The 19,078-nt window shown below is 34.5% G+C and overlaps 1 protein-coding gene across 7 annotated transcripts in view; it reads left to right on the forward strand.

Moving 5' to 3' along the window:
* Window positions 1–19,078, forward strand: part of UBE3A (ubiquitin protein ligase E3A) — a 97,464-nt gene that overhangs the window by 66,829 nt on the left and 11,557 nt on the right. For all 7 annotated transcript variants that reach the window (XM_027083252.1, XM_027083257.1, XM_027083255.1 and 4 more), the window contains 5 exons: window positions 8,494–8,638; window positions 11,709–11,914; window positions 12,541–12,705; window positions 13,786–13,941; window positions 14,037–14,110. In XM_027083252.1, the coding sequence (XP_026939053.1) occupies window positions 8,494–8,638; window positions 11,709–11,914; window positions 12,541–12,705; window positions 13,786–13,941; window positions 14,037–14,110 (746 nt within the window). The remainder of the gene's footprint in view (window positions 1–8,493; window positions 8,639–11,708; window positions 11,915–12,540; window positions 12,706–13,785; window positions 13,942–14,036; window positions 14,111–19,078) is intronic.

A 19,078-nucleotide genomic window follows, 5' to 3' on the forward strand; every position in this document is an offset into this window, starting at 1 on the left:
GGGGTCACTCAGAAGGTCCCTGTTTGGCACTGCCTGACTGTAGTAGTTTCTTCATACTTAAATATACATATGGACTACACCAGGTCTTGGAGTTGGTTGGAACTTCTGGGAAAACAGCAACTATTCCAGGAATCTTGTAATTAGTGGTGTCTGTATTATCAACCCAATCCAGGGAGATTGAACTGGGAGAATACTGAGAACACAGGTACCCACCTACTAGTTCCCTGTTTCTCCAGATGGGTTGCTTTTTGTTCATTCCTTCCCTCCACAGAAAATAAGAATTTTAGTGCCCCCATTTAAGAATGTAAGCCTTTCCAGAAGACAGAAACCAATTGCCAATCACATTGTACCAACATTTACATTTGTTATAGGGTTCTTTATCACAGGATTTTATTGTATTTATAATATTAGATGTACCTGGCATTGCTAGTTCTTTTTCATCAACTTCAAGTAAAATTTAATGGCAACTAAAATTAAGATATAGTCAGTCTTCTATACTAATAAAGGAAAAGAACCCATGACACAGATAACTAGAAAGTAATGAAATTTATTTCAAAATATATTTTAGTTTTAGAATGGATTTATCTAAATCTGAGAATTTATAAAACTAAACCAGTGGAAAAAGTTGTTTGACATCTTAGAAATTTAAAAGTTGCAGAGGTTCTGTGCTTCTTTTCTTTGTTACCGTTTTTTGTTTTTTTTTTTTAATACCAAATAGGTCTCTAATGTTGAAAAAGGATTCTTCATTATTTAAGTAACTCAGGCAGTTTTTCACCAGAGACAGAAAGGGGCAGTAGTTGCTTAGAGTAATTATTGCTTGCTTGCTTTCTGGTGCCCTTTTAATTTTACTTTAGTAGTTTTGAGCTACATGAATAAGTCTGACTTAATATACTTAATAACAGATCATCACACAGCCAGCAACTTATTTTCCATAGTTTAGCAGAATGATAGGGTATTGTATAAGGGTGTGATGATATTTTATGGAAAGCACGTTGAGGTCTATCTATGAATTTCCATTGTTAGAGCAGAACTACAAATCCCCAAACTACACACTTTATCTTTGTCTTCTTGGGTTAGGATCTTTTCATCTGTTTCCAAAAGCTGTACCTGGCCTTTAAAAGCAATGAAATTACTCTCTGTGACATTCAATCCAGAATTTAAAAAAAATATCTACCTTTCTTAGCTGCCTTCTCAGAAATCTACTGAGCCTTACTGTCTTCCCCCACACCATCCCATTTCCCCCCCCAGTAAAGCAAGACTAAGAACCTACAAAACTTTAGGTGCTTATTGTATACTTACTTTATTCTATTTTTAAAATTATCCTCTAGAATTTTGAGGAAACAACCATTTTAGTTTATAAGGGTGTCCTTTGAGCAAGTGTTAGGGTAAAGTTAACTGTGAGCTTTTAAATTATGCTAACAAATTGTTTTTTTAGTGAGTTCAGCTTAATTATGTCAAAGCTAAATATTATCAATTTACCTATTATAAACTAGGATTCACTAGATAATATCTGTACTTGAATATTACCACTTCAGAAACCCTTTGTGTGAGGCACTTTGCTAAGCAAAAGAGATGTAAAGATGAATCATGACCACTGAGGAGCTTCTTAGGGGTACACATTAAGCAGATTTTACTGCTAACTTTCTTCCTCCCATCTCGTCCCTCCCTTCCTTCCTCCCCACTCCCTCCCTCCCTCCCTCCCCTTCTTTCCTTCTTTAATAACACAGTGTGAAAAGGTTAAAAAATAAAAAGCATCAGAATAGGTCTTGGAAGTCAAATTGATAATCTGCCAATTTTGGGGAAACATTCCTAGCAGGTGATGATCATGATAAAGTTATAGTGTTTTAGTAACAAAAAGTAGTTTAAGGTGATCCTCTCAGGTACACTCTCAGAAGTACTGATGGATTTTCAACATCTTATTCCCCAGTAAGATCTACTTTGCCTTTTTTTTTTTTTTTTTTTGTGTGTGCGCGGCCCTCTCTCTTGTTTTCTCTCCTGTTTTAGAGCACAGGCTCGACGCGCAGACTCAGCGGCCATGGCTCACGGGCCCAGCCACTCCGCGGCATGTGGGATCTTCCCAGACCGGAGCACGAACCCGTGTCCCCTGCATTGGCAGGTGGACTCTCAACCACTGTGCCACCAGGGAAGCCCTACTTTGCCTTTTTTAAGCCTCATCTTTTTATATAACAGTTTGACAAACAAAATAAACCTATTGACCACTTTCTTATGACCTGCTAATTTTGAACTACAGAGTAGGGTCAGGAAGAGAAGAGGAAATGAGAAACTTTGTGGTGTGCTCAATATTAATAATTAAATAATCAAGGTTATAGGACCTTAGACTTTAAGAGCTAAAGGGAGCCTTGGAGCTCATCTACTCGTTAGTTTATAAATGAGGCCTGGAAAATAGTGACTATTTCCTGGAAACTATGGCACTCTTGAGTATTTCTGTTGGGTCTTATTTTTCAGTTATTAATTGTAAGACTGACTAGCTTGGAGGGAGCGGTAGTAACTTAATGATTATAGATTTTTTTTTATTTAAAGAAAAATATATTCCTTGCTTTCATGTACCATATAATTCAAACCAGAGTAGCAAATTGTTTCCTAACTGGAGTTTTTAGAGGAACTGTTTTTGATGACAATAAGAGTATTAGTGTTTACAATATTTTATCAAACCTGAGATATCTTCACTGGTTGTAGGACACACTGTTATTTTAATACAGCTAAAAAGAACAAATGCTGCCAATTTAGTTTTGAGACGCTGTCAATTTTATGTTATATCCTGATTTCAGAGACGTTAAAATATGAAAACAAAAGCAAATTTTAAAAATCAATGAAATGTAATATATAAGTTGTCTTTCCACAAATAGATATCAGAATCGTTTAAAAACTACCCCTACAGGGGCTTCCCTGGTGGCGCAGTGGTTGAGAGTCCGCCTGCCGATGCAGGGGACACGGGTTCGTGCCCCGGTCTGGGAAGATCCCACATACTGTGGAGTGGCTGGGCCTGTGAGCCATGGCCGCTGGGCTTGCGCGTCTGGAGCCTGTGCTCCGCAACGGGAGAGGCCACAGCAGTGAGAGGCCCGCGTACCGAAAAAAAAACTACCCCTACACCCTTAAATTACTGGAATATTTCTCCCTAGGACTTATTTTCACTACTTTTTGTTGTTCCGTAGGAAATAGTACAGTGATAAACGGGCTCAGAACTCAGCTTTCATTTGAATGAGAACGATCCTAATGTGATGAGGTTTTTATGGTATTTTGCTAATAACATTTATCTATTTGTGTGTTCTTTTAAATTATCTTTTAGATAATTTGTCATTTTTTTCTTAGACAAAACATCTTCAAGGTAAGAAGATGTAAAAAAATTTTTTTTAATTACCTTTTATGTTAGGAAATTGAGTTAAGGGTATGAGTATTTTGGAAGACAGTATTGCTTGTCTGTGAGGTGCCCCAAACTGCCTTCGTATCTGAATGAGAGATTTGTTTAAAAAAAAAAAAAAAATCCAAAGTTCTACCCTCTAGAGATTCAGATTAGGAGCTCTCGTGTATAGCCTAGGAATATATATTTCTGTTAGTAACCCCAGGTATTCTGATAAAGCCAGACTGGAAACCAGTATTGGGAGATGGCTGTTTGTACAAGTTTATATATACATATTTATTGAGGCCATTTTTATATACAATTACATGTTTAGGAACTGGCAGGCTTTAAGAGAGTGATGAGGATTGTAGGCATAGGGGTAAGGGGTGATATGAGACTTGGTTCAGATTAGTCAGGGAGTCCTAGAATTTTGAGTAGAGATCTAAAGACCAAAAGAAATGGCTGTGATGTAGAATTGGATAGGAAAGTCCAAAAATAAGAACTAGAACATATTAAAGGTGATAGGTACAAATGCAAGCCCTACTGCCAAGAGGTTATGCTCAATCTCTTCTAAAAATCACTCACTCATTTTATTCTGGGCTCTGCTATACCAATACTGTCTAACCCAGTCCCCAGCATTTTTCTTGATAGACACCCTTAGTTATTATTGAAACAAAACTTGATTCTTGTCAATTGACCTACAGTGCTTTAGGAGTAAGATTATTCTGTGCTCCTTTAGGTATGTTTAATTGTATCATCTACATTCACTATATTGTGCTTAATGCAATGGCCATTATAGTTTCTTAAGATTTATTCTAATTGAATTGAAGAATTTCATACCTGATTTTTGTCCTTTAATTAGAACAAGAGAGTGAAATAGATCTACATAGATTCATCGTAAAATAGTTTAAAGCAATAAAACTTGTCAAACTTCTTAGTTGTTACATGCGAGGAAAATGAAACTCAGATTCTGACCTACAGAAATTAATAACAGAATTGGAAGTAGAACTCAGGGTTCCTGGTCTCACAGGCAGATGTGATTATATGATTTGGCTGTTACCCAGACATCTAAACTTTATATTTAAGATAAACAACTTTTCCTAATCTCTTTACAGAGAAATGAAAAAACTAAATATACCCAGGTGATCTAAAAATCTCATTCCAGTCAATAGTTTTAATGTACTCACTAGCAAAGTGTTTAAACGTAGATTCTAGTAAGTTGACTGAAGTAGTTTAAGTCAGCCATTCTTATGGATCCTAAGCATTCTTAAGTATTAGGTCTGTTTTATCTGAATACTGCTACTTCTACTTAAATATCCATACCATTAGGAATTTTTTTTTCGACTATGAATCAGGATACATTTGACATAATGTCTTTTGCCAGTCTCCATATTAAATTAATACAAAGTGTACTCTAAGAAAACCTATATGTAAAAATCCAGGTCTGTGTACTAAATGAATTTAATTAAAGGATGCATGCAAATTCTCCTTTTTCAGACTGTTCATTGACATATGCTTCCAATTTCCAAATATTCTCCTGCCTTCAAGATAGCTTTTGATTAAAAAAATTGAATTTTAAATGGTATGTGTCTATTACATAAAGTGATATACCTTTACTATTTAATTCTTAAGTCTTCCCTAATTGAACAATGAATTAGAAGTGCTTGTTTTTAAGAGAAATAAAAATAAATGCAGTCCATTCATAATGGCCTTTGTCAAAATAATTATTGCTAAATTTTGTTATGTGTTTGTTACCACAAATGTAATTTTTATAAAAGATAGGCTACTGATGTCATAAATTATACCATATTTTAGAGAACCATGTAGTATATCTGAGAATGATAATCTAAAATAAATAATAATGGGAAATTTTCACCCACGGAATTCAGTTGCAGTCTATTTTTCAAGCCATTCTTTCTGTGAATAATTACATTTGAATATATCCTGATTCTAAAAATAATATATATTTATTGTAAAAAAAAAAGATTGAAACATACAGAAGAGCATAACAATGAAAATCACTCAATATTTTAAAAAAGATTGTTGCTAGTCATTGAGGAGAGGCAGTAAAGCATGGTAAAGAGCTTGGTGCCCGGACTAGAATTTCTGTTCTACCATTTACTGACTGACTTGAGCAAGTTTATGAATCTCATTACTTCAGGGTATGCATCTGTAAAATAGGGTTAATAATATTACCGACCTGATAAGATTCTTATGAAGATTAAATGAGTTGATACGTGTAAAGTGTCCTGGCATATTAAGTGCTATATATTGTTTTGTTGTTAATACCGGAATATTTTTGTTCTGTTATAGCTGAGTCGTTAAATTTTCAGCCAAGCCTGAAAAAAATTTGAGAGCCAATAAAACAAACGTAATAATAAGAGCTAGTTTTGTTTTTTTTTTTTTTTTTGTGGTACGTGGGCTTCTCATTGTTGTGGCCTCTCCCGTTGTGGAGCACAGGCTCTGGATGCGCAGGCTCAACGGCCATGGCTCACGGGCCCAGCCGCTCCGCGGCATGTGGGATCTTCCCGGACCAGGGCACGAAACCAAGTCCCCTGCATCGGCAGGCGGACTCTGAACCACCGCGCCACCAGGGAAGCCCAAGAGCTAGTATTTATAAAGAATTGTTGTGCAGGGAATTCATCTGTGCTTCGCATACATTAACTTATTGGTATATTTTTATGCTCATTTTACAGATGAAACTAAAAGAGATAAAGTGACTTGTTTATAATTATCATAATAATAGAACATATTGCATTAAATTCTTTTGGCATTCAAGGTGTGGAATGGAGTGAAGATTGGTGGGAATGGAGAGACATGTAATATTTTATTAAGACTGAAGATAAATTTACTTCACCTGTGATACGAAGTGTCTTGTGTGGAGCTAAGACTAGAACACGGGGCCTCTGAATTCTTTAGAAACTACACCAAATTCTTTAAAAAGTATCAGTCACATTGACACAGAGTCAGCTCTCAGTTACAAATGTTAGTGAGGAAGAGATACAGGACACATAATTAAATAACAGATAATTATTTTTTTCCACCTCGGAATAGCTGTACCTGATAGAAGCAGGTTTGTCTTTGTGTTGTAAGGGTGTACATAAACATTGATGTACATTTCTATAACACCTAGGCAGGTGGAAACTGGGAGAAGGAAATTAGCAATGCGTTTCATGGCAATACAGGATATTGGCCTGATGGGTAAACCACATTTGAGCTAAGATGATAATTCTGACTTAGTCCATGGAATTCTTTATAGCCAGTGACTTGAAACAGGTTTCCAACTAGAACTATTTTTTTTCCCCTAAGTTATTTTCAAAATTTGAGACTAGGCTATAAAATCAAATTGAGAATTTTTTGTTCAAAGAGCAGAGGTGTTTTAAAAGGTAACAGTATGATGTGTTATCTTAATATCACCCACTCTAGAACTCTTTCTCATACATTCTTATTAAGCCTTCACAACTTCGCAGTGTGAAGAATACCATCCTAATTTTTTTCCCCCTTTGCAGATGAGGAAACAGGCTCAGCTGAGTTCCTTGCTAAAATTTAAAGGTTAAAAATTATGTTAAGTGACAGTTGGGACTAATACAGAGTATTTGACTCAATCTTTCCACAACGGCACTGTGTCAAAGATAAATTATCTTAATACAACTTGGCATAAAAATGATTTTGCAAATGGTAGATAACCACTGTTGTACGGGATAGACATTCCTTAAAGCTAAAGATTCTAAATTCACAGAATCATAGAATCCAAAAGTCGAAGATATCCAGGAGATCATTTTGGCTTTGTTCAAATGTTTTTGATTGCAGCCCCTAGTAAGAGATATTTTACATAGCATTCCAGTACTCATGTGCATATCTGCCTGTACATATAATTGAAGCAAAAGTTTCACAGAACAGTAGGTGCCAGTACTTTGTGGAATGCATTCTGATTTTTTCCCTTATTTGGTTTTCATTACATGGATTGGACTACCCACTAATGAATTGCAGTTGGCAGCTTGAAAAACATTGATCTAGGGCAACTGACCTGAATCATGAATTTGTGAGATTTTATTTTATTTTTTATAGATACACTAGAATGTACAAAATAGTGCTGTTACTTAAAGTAATTACTTTAGGACTGACTATAGTACACTTACTCTGATGATGTTTGCATTGCTCAAAACCATTTTAAAGATTCTAATTGGAATAGTTGCAAAAACCTGAACACCCTTAAATATGTTCTGTTTTGGCAGATTTAAAGTCACTTTAGCAAATAAGGTGGATGATCAGTCAGGCATGCTGTTAGTAAATTTCAGACACATAAGACAACAAATTACAGTATAAATATTTCACATTAGAATACAGTGTTGATTTTATGATTAATCTCAATAACTGAGAGCAATCATTATATTATTCTATAGATACAAAAAGTATTTGGTAAAGATTTATAGTTGAAGAAATGTTGAAACTGGGGTTTGATAACTGTTAGAAGTTAAGAGTAAGGATATAGGCAAGTGTATGTCTCATCTGCTTTAAAAAAAAAAGTGGATATAAAATATGTTCTAATCCATTAAAATGGTAATTTGTACCTAAGGTGCTATTAGGAGACCATAAACTGCTTCCCTAAATGTATTTTTCTTAATTGAAATTGTTTTATTTATGGTTTAATAGATATTAAGACTTAATTCTTGAGTTTCTATTTTAGTAAACATAAAGAACTACAAGTGAACAGTTTTGAAGTCAAACTTCTATAAGCCGTTGTTTCTCCTGAAATAATTTGAGTAGTTACTTAAGGCATTTTTGTTATCTTGACTTTTTTCCATGTCCTAATCTTACTGCCCAGGTTTGTTATATACATAATTAACAGAAAACCTAATTCTAATTTTCTACTGTATGTTAATTTCATAACAGATCAGTAGTTAGAAAGTAACCCTTTAGAATTCGATGCTGGTTTTTCTTCTGTCCTATTTTTCCATTATCTGTGAGACTGAATCTTTGCCTTCGCTGGCTTTTTACCAGTTTGCTTCCTGTTTCCATTTAAAATATATCAAAAACGTTATCTTTTATTTGCTCCCTACCCCTACACCTTATTTTTATTTTCTTTCATCCTAATACTGGCATTCACCTTTTCACTTTATCTTTTCACTCACTAGCTAGAGATGATCGCTATGGAAAATCCTGCAGACTTGAAGAAACAGTTGTATGTGGAATTTGAAGGAGAACAAGGAGTTGATGAGGGAGGTGTTTCCAAAGAATTTTTTCAGCTGGTTGTGGAGGAAATCTTCAATCCAGATATTGGTAAATATTTTAGTGATGTGATCATGGTGTCATATCTTTTTGAATTAAGAATTTATTTACCTAGGTTTATAAATATTTTCAGTTATGAAGAGCAGCAGAAGGAGATTTTGGTATGGATTACCTAGAGTCACAGATAATGACTGAATTTGTGGACTTTGGGGATTGGTCCTGCATCACTCATTTATTCAAGTTCTTATTTAGATAAACAGATATTTTATTTTTTATTTTTTGGCTACATTGGGTCTTCGTTGCTGCGCATGGGCTTTCCTCTAGTTGGGGCGAGTGGGGGCTACTCTTTGTTGCGGTGCGCAGGCTTCTCATTACAGTGGCTTCTCTGTTGCGGAGCATGGGCTCTAGGTGCGTGGGCTTCAGTAGTTGCGGCACGCGGGCTCAGTAGTTGTGGCTCGCGGGCTATAGAGCACAGGCTCTGTAGTTGTGGCACACGGACTTAGTTGCTCTGCGGCATGTGGGATCTTCCCGGACCAGGGAGTGAACCCATGTCCCCTGCATTGACAGGTGGATTTTTAACCACTGTGCCGCCAGGGAAGCCCCTGGAAGGTGGATTCTTAACCACTGGACCACCGGGGAAGTCTGACCCATAGCATTTCTGAGACAAGAGTTTCATAGAATAATGGTCTGAAGACTGTTGAGAATGTCTCACAAGTGTATCATGCTCAAAGTTTGGAAACACTGGCTGATATCAAATTAATTTGGTTTATTTGCTACAGGATTTCTTGGGCTTAATATTGTAATGTTTTCCCAAACTTTTTGAACTCCAGAACCCTTCTTCCATCCTGTATCTAATAGTATTTGCTTCCCAGAAGAGTTTTCATTGAACACAGTTTGGGAAAAACTGATCTATAATATATCAGTCTAAAAGTGAAGAATTTGGGTTTCACTGATAGACAAAGTAATAGACAGACTTGGCAAAGTAGAACAGGAAAAAGATAACAGCTTCTTAGGTAGTATACTATTGTATAATTGTGATCTGATTCAATTTCTACAGTATAACTACTTGATTACTGGGTTTGCTTACTTTTAAAATTGATTGCATGACAGTTATAGGAAAAGAATTTCTCAAAAGCTACCATCATAATTGTGAAGAATGTGGCAGAGAGTACTACAGATCATTTCCCTTAAGCTTTGAGAATTGAACCGTTAAAGTCTATTGATTCTCAGTATGTACAGTGAATTGACTTTTCTGTAATTGTTCTTAGTCTACTTGCAAATGAAAATAGACATTTTGAGTTCATGACATAAATATAATAGTTAAGACTTTGTATTTTAGCTAATGTTTGTTAATCAGAAAGCTATGCCATTTTGTATGTAATTCATTCAAAGTAAACCTAGACACATAGAACCATGCCCTTTTTGAGACAGAAAATTTATGACCTTCATAAATTTGGTAAACTTTAGCTGTAGGTTCTGATGTATTTAAAAAAGTTAAACATTAGCTATAAAGTATATTTACATTATATGCAGAAATACTTTTAAGAAAAACCATACATTAAACAGATCCACTTGATAGTAAAACAATTAAAATGATGACAATAGAAATATCAGAAAGGAATATTTTAGAAGAGCCACGCTTTATGGAGCTTTTCTTCCAGGGACCTGAAAATAAATGTGCCCCAAATGGTATCTCCTTGAACTTTAATATTATTATCTTTCACACAGAAAGATGAGAGTAGTGACCTATGTAATTTACATTCTGATTAATTTGTAATTTATTGCCCTTGAGACCAAGGACATGCATTTGTGATATTTCATCAAAGTTATTAATTGTAATTATTTTTAACTGTTCTGACCCTGTTAATACCATATTTATAATTAAATGAAGTTTTTAAGCACTTCAGTAGATGTTGTAACTTAGGCCTGTAAAAAAATTTGGATGTAAACTGTGAAATTCAAGTATGAATTGGATAATTTATAAAATGTTATTTCATGAACATTAAATTGCATTAGAAAAATGTCTTAGTTTAATTCATGTTCTTATGATCAAGGGGACCTTTTAAATTTCCCTTTACATTTAACTTAAACTGCATGTGAAAATGAAGAAACATTTTCAAAACTTTTAAAAAACTTATAAATTGATTTATATGCTCTATTGATTTCTAAAGTTTGTTCTATTGGAACTTCCCCCTCTTTTCCAGACCTAATTCTTAAAATATTTTCATTCAGTTTCACAGTAGCAAGTGAAAAACATTTTAGTAAAATGACATTGTTAATTCAATTAAAATATCATTTAACTTTTATCTTAGATATTTCTTTAAAGGGAAGGAGATAAATCTACCTTGGTAATGGCTATTCAGATTCCTATTTTTAAATGAGTGATATCAAAAAGGTTTCCAAACTTGCGTTTAAAATAGTGAAGACCATGTAAAACTGAAAGAAGACTACAAATACAAATTACTTTTGTTTTACTTACTGGCTCACAGTTAATGTGTGTATTAAATGGGTTTGATTTTGGGGCATAATCTAAGTTTATCAGGTTTACCTGAGTTTAAGTACTTGGCATCTTTGTTAGAAAGGTGCTGGAAAAACTTCATGGAACCGTTGTGCAATTTGGGGAGAAAACAGACTTTTACTTAATGAAATTCAAAATTGTTTTTTAAAACGGTATGTATGGATTGAATATGTTTTTATAAGTGAAACATTTTCAAAGTATGATTAACCTTTTTTCCGTTTGCATTTATTTTTCAACGATTGAGTAGATGAAGTGTGAATGCAGATTAACTTTTCATTTGTGTTAGTAGAAGATTAGAGAACTTGAATTTAATGAACATTTTCCCTAACTTCTTAGAAAATGCCACCAAAATGCCTTATTACTTTATTTCTTTGGCTTCTTAAAAATATATGCTACCATTTGCCACAATTTATAACATTCATATGTATTTGAACTTTGTTTTCTCAAGTGTTAATCTAAGAGAAAAAATATTTCTATACGTAGTGCACATAAGCTTACACGTATAATTATTGTATATTTTTATATTTTATATGTATAAATATTTGTTCATCAGTCTGTAATAAAATGTGAAAGTAATGTATTTTTAAAAATCATTTCTTATAGGTATGTTCACGTATGATGAATCTACAAAATTGTTTTGGTTTAATCCATCCTCTTTTGAAACTGAGGGTCAGTTCACTCTGATTGGCATAGTACTGGGTCTGGCTATTTACAATAACTGTATACTGGATGTACATTTTCCCATGGTTGTCTACAGGAAGCTAATGGGGAAAAAAGGAACTTTTCTCGACCTGGGAGACTCGCACCCTGTAAGTCTTTGGTCATTTTTTCTTCTCTCTTTTAGATTTTATTTAAAAGCAAATACAGAGTTTCATTTATATAAAAATTTTAAAGCTTTCATTTGGAACCTTTGTTAATATCTATACCTAGTAAGATAAAGTTGCTTTAATCTGTCTGAAGTACCATAAACACTTAAAAACTCGAAGGGGAACTTTTTTACATATTGCTGTCAGCAGGCTGGCTTTGTAAAGATTGATTCTGTAGGAAAGTGTTTTTAATTTTTTGTTCGTTTGTTTGTTTTTAATGAAATCATGAAATTGCCCAGTTAAATCAGAGCTGCGCTGAGTAAGGGGCTGGTGGCTACAGCCGCTCTTTAACCTTGAGACACACCTCTAAGGTTCTCATAAGAGCACAGTGTGAGATCCATTGCTAAGTAGCTAGTGTGGGGTTTCTCAGCAGAGAATGGGACATCACCAATGACTGACAGTCTTTCTTTAGTTTCTACATATAAACTATTGGGGCAGGAATACTATCTATGCTTTAATTTTTATTGTTAAAGGCTTTTTTTTTTTTAATCTTTTCCCAAGAAGAGTGATACAAACTGTTGTATTTTGTAGTTCTGTGGTAGCCTTAATTTTCCATTTCTGATTGTTAGGTTCTATATCAGAGTTTAAAAGACTTACTGGAGTATGAAGGGAATGTGGAAGATGATATGATGATCACTTTCCAGATATCTCAGACGGATCTTTTTGGTAATCCAATGATGTATGATCTAAAGGAAAATGGTGATAAAATTCCAATTACAAATGAAAACAGGAAGGTAATAAATGTTTTTATGTCATCCTTGTCTTTTCTCTTTATTAACAGAATTTTAAATCATATATGCTTCTAGTTTTTAAAGGAGTATCTAATATCCGTACAGAGACCCAAGAAATCAAGTAACCAAGTTATTATAAAGGAAATAACCACAGTTTCCTAAATTTTGGCTGTAAGCTGTATGAGAGCACATGGTTGGGCATTAAGCCCCTTTTAGAGAAAGAAGGCATGCGTAGGAGGTAGTGAATGGCTCAGTGTGGCTGTGGTATAAAACATGAAGTGGGGTGTTTCTCATATTAAGCTGTAGAGGGGAGGGAAACAGGGACCTTGTAATTAAGGTCCTTATAACCAAACAGATGATAATTGCATTTAATGTACTCACACATACATGTGCCTTAAGTATACGTCTGAAAAGTATTAAAGAATACTTTAAAGAAATCAGTTTTGTGTTTTCTGTTGACTAGAAAAGTATGCATCTGTAAACAGAGGGGAATAACCCAGAGCATAACAGGGAAATTATGATATATATAAAACCTTTAGTAAGTGTGTGTTTATGTTAATATAATTTTTGATAAAATATTATATTCACTAAGTTAGGATACAAAAGTATATTTTCCATTTATGATTTGGTATAGTAGCTTGTGCATCAATTAAAACCAATATTTTTGTTGAACTGGATACAGTAGGCAGCTCCCCAAATATTCTAGAATAGAAAACATGAGACTTCCTTGTTTGCTTATACATATCCAGTACATTGCACTTTATTAAAAATGTTAATTTTTATAAATTGATGTATAAATGGTTTAAATGTCTCTTTGTTTGCATACCTAATTGAGAGAACTTTAAAATTGTATCAACTTATTTGTGCATGGCCTTTTTACAGTTCAGTATTGACTATAATAGAGAGCTGTGAAATTGTTAAAGGTATTTTCCTTTGTGTGTGTAAAGTTTGAATTTTAAAAAATATTCTTGAATGTTTTTTCTTTGGGAAAATAAAAACAAAAAAGTTATGCAGCCCTGTAGCTCGTTGTGTTTTGTTGTACTGCATATTATAAGATGCTCTTGTGGTTAATATTTTCTGCAGGAATTTGTCAATCTGTATTCTGACTACATTCTCAATAAATCAGTAGAAAAACAGTTCAAGGCTTTTCGGAGAGGTTTTCATATGGTGACCAATGAATCTCCTTTAAAGTACTTATTCAGACCAGAGGAAATTGAATTGCTTATATGTGGAAGCCGGGTAAGAAAGCAAGGGTTTGCAAAAATATCTTCTATTGATTAATTGTTTGTAATGGTGTGGTGTAGATGTTAAGACATGTTTTCTTGAATTTGCAGAATCTAGATTTCCAAGCACTAGAAGAAACTACAGAATATGACGGTGGCTATACCAGGGACTCTGTTGTGATTAGGTAAGTGCTTAATTCTTAAAAGGAAGATTTAATTCACCAAAGGGATGTGTGCTTTATGCTTTAGACCTTTGTCTCCAGGTGTTACTTCCCAAATAAGCAAACTCACAAATTCTCAATCTATAAAATTGGAGGTATATTTGTAATATAATCAGTCACCAGTTCTTATTGTTAATCTTGTGGTTTATTTCCTGACTAATGTGTTTTATGTAAGTGGCATGTTTTTTTCTGCATTGGGGGTATAACGTATCTAATATTCCTAGTAATTCTGGTTAGAATGTGCTTACTGCCAGTTACATGATGAGGAAAATAGAACTATCACTTCCGAGTATTTCTCCTTTCTTTTGAACTCTGTGAAATGTTACTTACCTACCCTATATGAAGCATCTTTTGTGTGAAATGGTACATTCTTTGATTTAATCCTTACAACATGGCAAGGTACATACTAGAATTGTTATTGTACATCTGAAGCCTCCAGATTCTCACAGAAAGAAGCAGAGATTCCCAGGCTTAACTGCTTCCAAGCAAATGCTATTGTCTTCTTTTCTTTACTACTGTCCAGTCCTGAAAGACATAGGCTTCTTCCTCTCCTACTAAGGTGGGTTTAAGGGGACAAAGATGCCCTTCTGGTAGTCACTGGTGGAGTGAGGTGGGAAGGCATTCCTGGAGGTTGTCTCTGAAGGTTATTACTCTAAGACTCAAGTGTGTGAAAACCATAATGAATATCAGTTGTATCTAGAAATAAACAATATGTTATTTTATGTTCTCTTGTTTACTTTTGTTCTGTTACTTTATTCTTCATTCTGGTTTGTGGGAGGTTACTGATATTTCCTCTATTTAGCACACCCTTGGTCATTTCTAGCAGCAGTCGTGAGCTTTTTTTACTTTTAGCAACCACGGTTCTGCTATTTACTTGAAGTTCAAAGGTGACCCATAAAAGGGTTGAGATAACATGATGAAAGGATAACCTCACTTGTGAGTATTATCACAGCAGCATCTCTGTTAGTGATATTATTGATCACAGATAGTTATGACTGTGTAGCATCTTAATGTTTCCCTTAGAATAGTTGAAGATATCTTGTGCTCCTCCTTATGGAGAAATTACTTTTTAAGTTAAGGTCTTAATTTTATTTCTATCTTTTATAATAACATAATTGCTACTTGATACATATCTTAAGATCATATGTGAATGCTTAAAAAAATTTTTTTTGAAGTATAGTTGATTTGCAGTATTGCAATGTTGTGTTAGTTTCAGGTGTACAACATAGTGATTTTTTTTTGCAGATTATATTTCATTATAGGTTATTATAAGATTGGGTATAATTCCCTGTGCTGTACAGTAAATGCTTGTTGCTTATCTATTTTATGTATAGTAGTTTGTATCTGTTAATCCCATACTTCTAATTTGACTCCCCACCCCACCCCCCATCATTATGTAAGGTCTCTCTTTATGTCTTGTAATTTTCTTTGATCTGAATCTGATATGACTGTAACCATTCCTGGTTTTGTATTGCTTTGCTTTTTGTTTGCATGATATATCTTTTAATGTCTTTTTACTTTTCAACCTATCTATGTTGCTGAATTTGAAATGAGTTTCTTAAAAATAGCTGAGTCATGTCTGTCAATCTTTGCCTTTAGGTATATTTAGGCCATTTGTATTCAAGGTAATTATTGATATGTTAGGACTCAAGTCTGCCATTTTATTTGTTTTCTGTTTCTTTCTTCTTTATGGTTCCTTGTTGATATCTTTTTGCCTTCTGTGGGATACTTAGTTATTTGAACATTTTAAGGATTTCATGATTTTAGTGTTCTTTTTTTGTGTATGTTGCTTAGTATAGTGTTCTTCATGGTTGCTGTTGGTATTACATTGTACATATGTGATATTGCTATCAAAATCTCTTCCTGTGAAGTATGGAAACCCCACCTTTAAATATCGTTGTCTTGAATATTACTGCTGTTATAATTTTTGTAGCAGTCATCACATATGATTTATAAAATTCATGAGGAGGATGGTAGTCTGTTGTATGTACCTGTATTTCTTCTATTTCTGTTTGCCTCAGAGTCCATCTTTTATCACTTCCTTTAGTTAGTCTTCAAAGGCAGATCTGCTAATGACAAATTCTTTTAGTTTTCCTTTGCCTGAGGGTGACTTCCCCTTTATTTCTGAAGAACAGTTTTGTTTGTGCTATTTGGGGTTTCTTAGCTTCTTAAGTCTGGGTTTGTGTCTTTTTCCAAACACGGGATGTTTTCAGGCATGATTTCTTGAAATACTTTTTCAGTACCACTCTGTTTTTCCTTTTTTTTTTTTAAATATTCCTTTATTTATTTATTTTGGCTGCACCAACTCTTAGTTGTGGCATGCGGGATCTTCATCGTGGATGTGGGATCTTTAGTTGCGGCTTGTGAACTCTTAGTTGCGACATGCGTGCGAGATCTAGTTCTCTGACCAGGGATCAAACCCAGGCCCCCTGTATTGAGAGTATGGAGTCTTACCCACTGTACCACCAGAGAAATCCCTCTTTTTCCTTTCTTTCTATGCCTCTCATGATACCAGCATTCAGTCATTTGTCATTGTTCACATGTACCTGAGGCTCTATTTATGTTTTTTCAGTCTATTTTCTCTTTTGTTCAGATTTTTATCCTTGGTCATCTTGACTCTACTATTGAGCCCATCTCGTATTTTTCTCTTACTCTGTTTTTTAGTTCTGTAATTTCCATTTGGCTCTTTTTTATTATAACTTATAATTTTTGCTGAGAGTTTCTGATGTTTCAGTTTTGAAACACTAGAACTTGTAATTGCTTGTAGAATCATTTTTATGACGACCTCATTAAAATCTTTGTCAGTTAATTCCAGTATCTTATTCATCACAGTGTTGACATTGGTTGATTCTCTTTCTTCCTTGTGATTTTCCTGGTTCTTGGTTTGACAGGTGATTTTGGATTGTATGGTGGACATTATGGCTGTTTTGTTAGGAGACCCTGGGTCCTATTACATTTTTTACTTTAGCAGTTTAAAAAAAAAAGTGTGTCTAAATACCGTCGTATTGTGTAGACAGACATGTTGGTTATTTCCAACCCTGTTAGGAGAAAGTCACAGTGAATCATCTTACATACGGATTATTCCATACATATGTAGAGACATCATTAAATTGGGAATTGGTGCTAAAAGTGGGATTGTTGAACCAAATGGTAGATACATATGTAATTTTGTTAAATACTGCCAAATTCTCCTTCACAGAAATTGTGACATTTTGCACTCCCACCAGTAATATATGAGTATCTCATTTCTTACAATTTTCCCAAACCCATTGTGTTGTTAAACTCAGCTGTTTACCTGTCTGTTAGTTGAGAAATGGCATTTCAGTGTAGTTATAATTTGTGGTTTTCTCATTATGAATGAGGGAGGTTGGCATCTTTTCTTATATTTAAGCTATTAGTAATTTTTATAGTTCTGCTCATTTTGCTGCTCAGTCATTTTGATTTTTAGAAACTTTATATTTGTATTATGGACATCAGCACTTGAATAAATTGGCAGATATTTTTTCCTAGTTTGTCATTTGACTTTGCTTACAGGGGTGTTTTGCAAATGAAAACTATTATGTTTATGCAGTTAAATACTTTGTATTTCTTTAGTTTTTTTTAAAATACTTTTTATTTTTGCTCTTCTGTTTCTGACCTCCTATGTCCATAGTAGAAATTTTAGTCATACTGTTTCTCCTTTAGTCACCACATAAATTAGCTTTATTTCCAAGTTTATTTTGCATATTTCTTGAGTATTTTAGAGACTTCTAATTTCTATTTCAGATTTGTCCATCTCTCACTGAGTTCCATGTGTGTTTATGTGGCCCAGTGCCTTCTACCTGACTAGGGCCAATTTTTGTCACCTGCTTTCATCCCTTTACAACCAGAAGCTACTTTTAGGGGACACCTCTGCTTTCCAGGGTGCCCCCTATCCCTTTCAGGCATGATGTCTTCCTAAGACTGCCATATTTGGTCCAAGATACTTTCCGCTTGCCAGTGCTCTTACCTGCCCTTAGTAGTTCACTCTTGGGGTGCCCTTTTGGGGTGAACCCTAGCCCATGTAATTCTGTACACCCCATTCTTCCACATAGCTGGTGCTGGACTCTGCTGGTGTGGACTCAGGTGTATATAAACTCCAGTTTACATGTCAGTTTGAGTTTTCCACTCTGTTTTTCTAGTTAACTTAGGCATAGATTATGGGTGTTTTTATTGGAATTTGTCTCCTTTATGTACTGGATAGGTTTTAGAAGATGTGAGTGGGATGCAATCCATACAGCTACCACTTTAATGTAGAAACACAAAAGCTTCTTTTTTTCATTTTCAGTTTTCTAAATAGTTGCATTCTTAGTTCACAGTTTTAATGTAGAACGTAACACTTATAGGAAAAGAAGAATTTTGCTCAGTAAGTGTTTTCATTATATAAACTGATAGGAGTAACCCTAATATTTTAAGTTCTAATTTTTTAGAAAGAACCAAAATAACAGCTAAACTTGTCACAGTGACCACTGCTGGTCTGCTGTTTCCTTCAGGGTTTGTCTCCTCTACTCAAGGGCACCCGTTGGTCTGCCTCTTCAGGTGTGGCTGATTCAGTATGGCTTTAGAACACTCCTGAAGGGTGAGGAAGCTTTTCTGCCCTGACAAAGGGCTCTGGGTTACAGCAGACTTGCTTTTTCTTGCCAGCCACCCAAAAGGAATGACCTAAACTGTGGTATGATTTCTCTCCTTCCTGAGAAATGTGCCTATACATTCCATGTCCAATTTCCTCTTGTGTAGTTATTTTAAAATTCTTTTCTCTAGGTGAATAGGGGGTTTGCAAGAACTGAAGGGTGGGGAGGATATTAGAGTGTCAGGGAAGGGAAGTGGAGAGAGCCAAGAATGCTAATAAAGCTGCTAAGCTATGTTAGAAATAATGGCATTGCACCAACAAAAATACTAGCATTTTGGTAATAG

The sequence above is a fragment of the Aethalodelphis obliquidens genome, unplaced genomic scaffold (assembly GCF_003676395.1).
Source record: "Aethalodelphis obliquidens isolate GAN/ISIS:26980383/991018 unplaced genomic scaffold, ASM367639v1 scaffold49, whole genome shotgun sequence".
Classification (NCBI taxonomy): domain Eukaryota; kingdom Metazoa; phylum Chordata; class Mammalia; order Artiodactyla; family Delphinidae; genus Aethalodelphis; species Aethalodelphis obliquidens.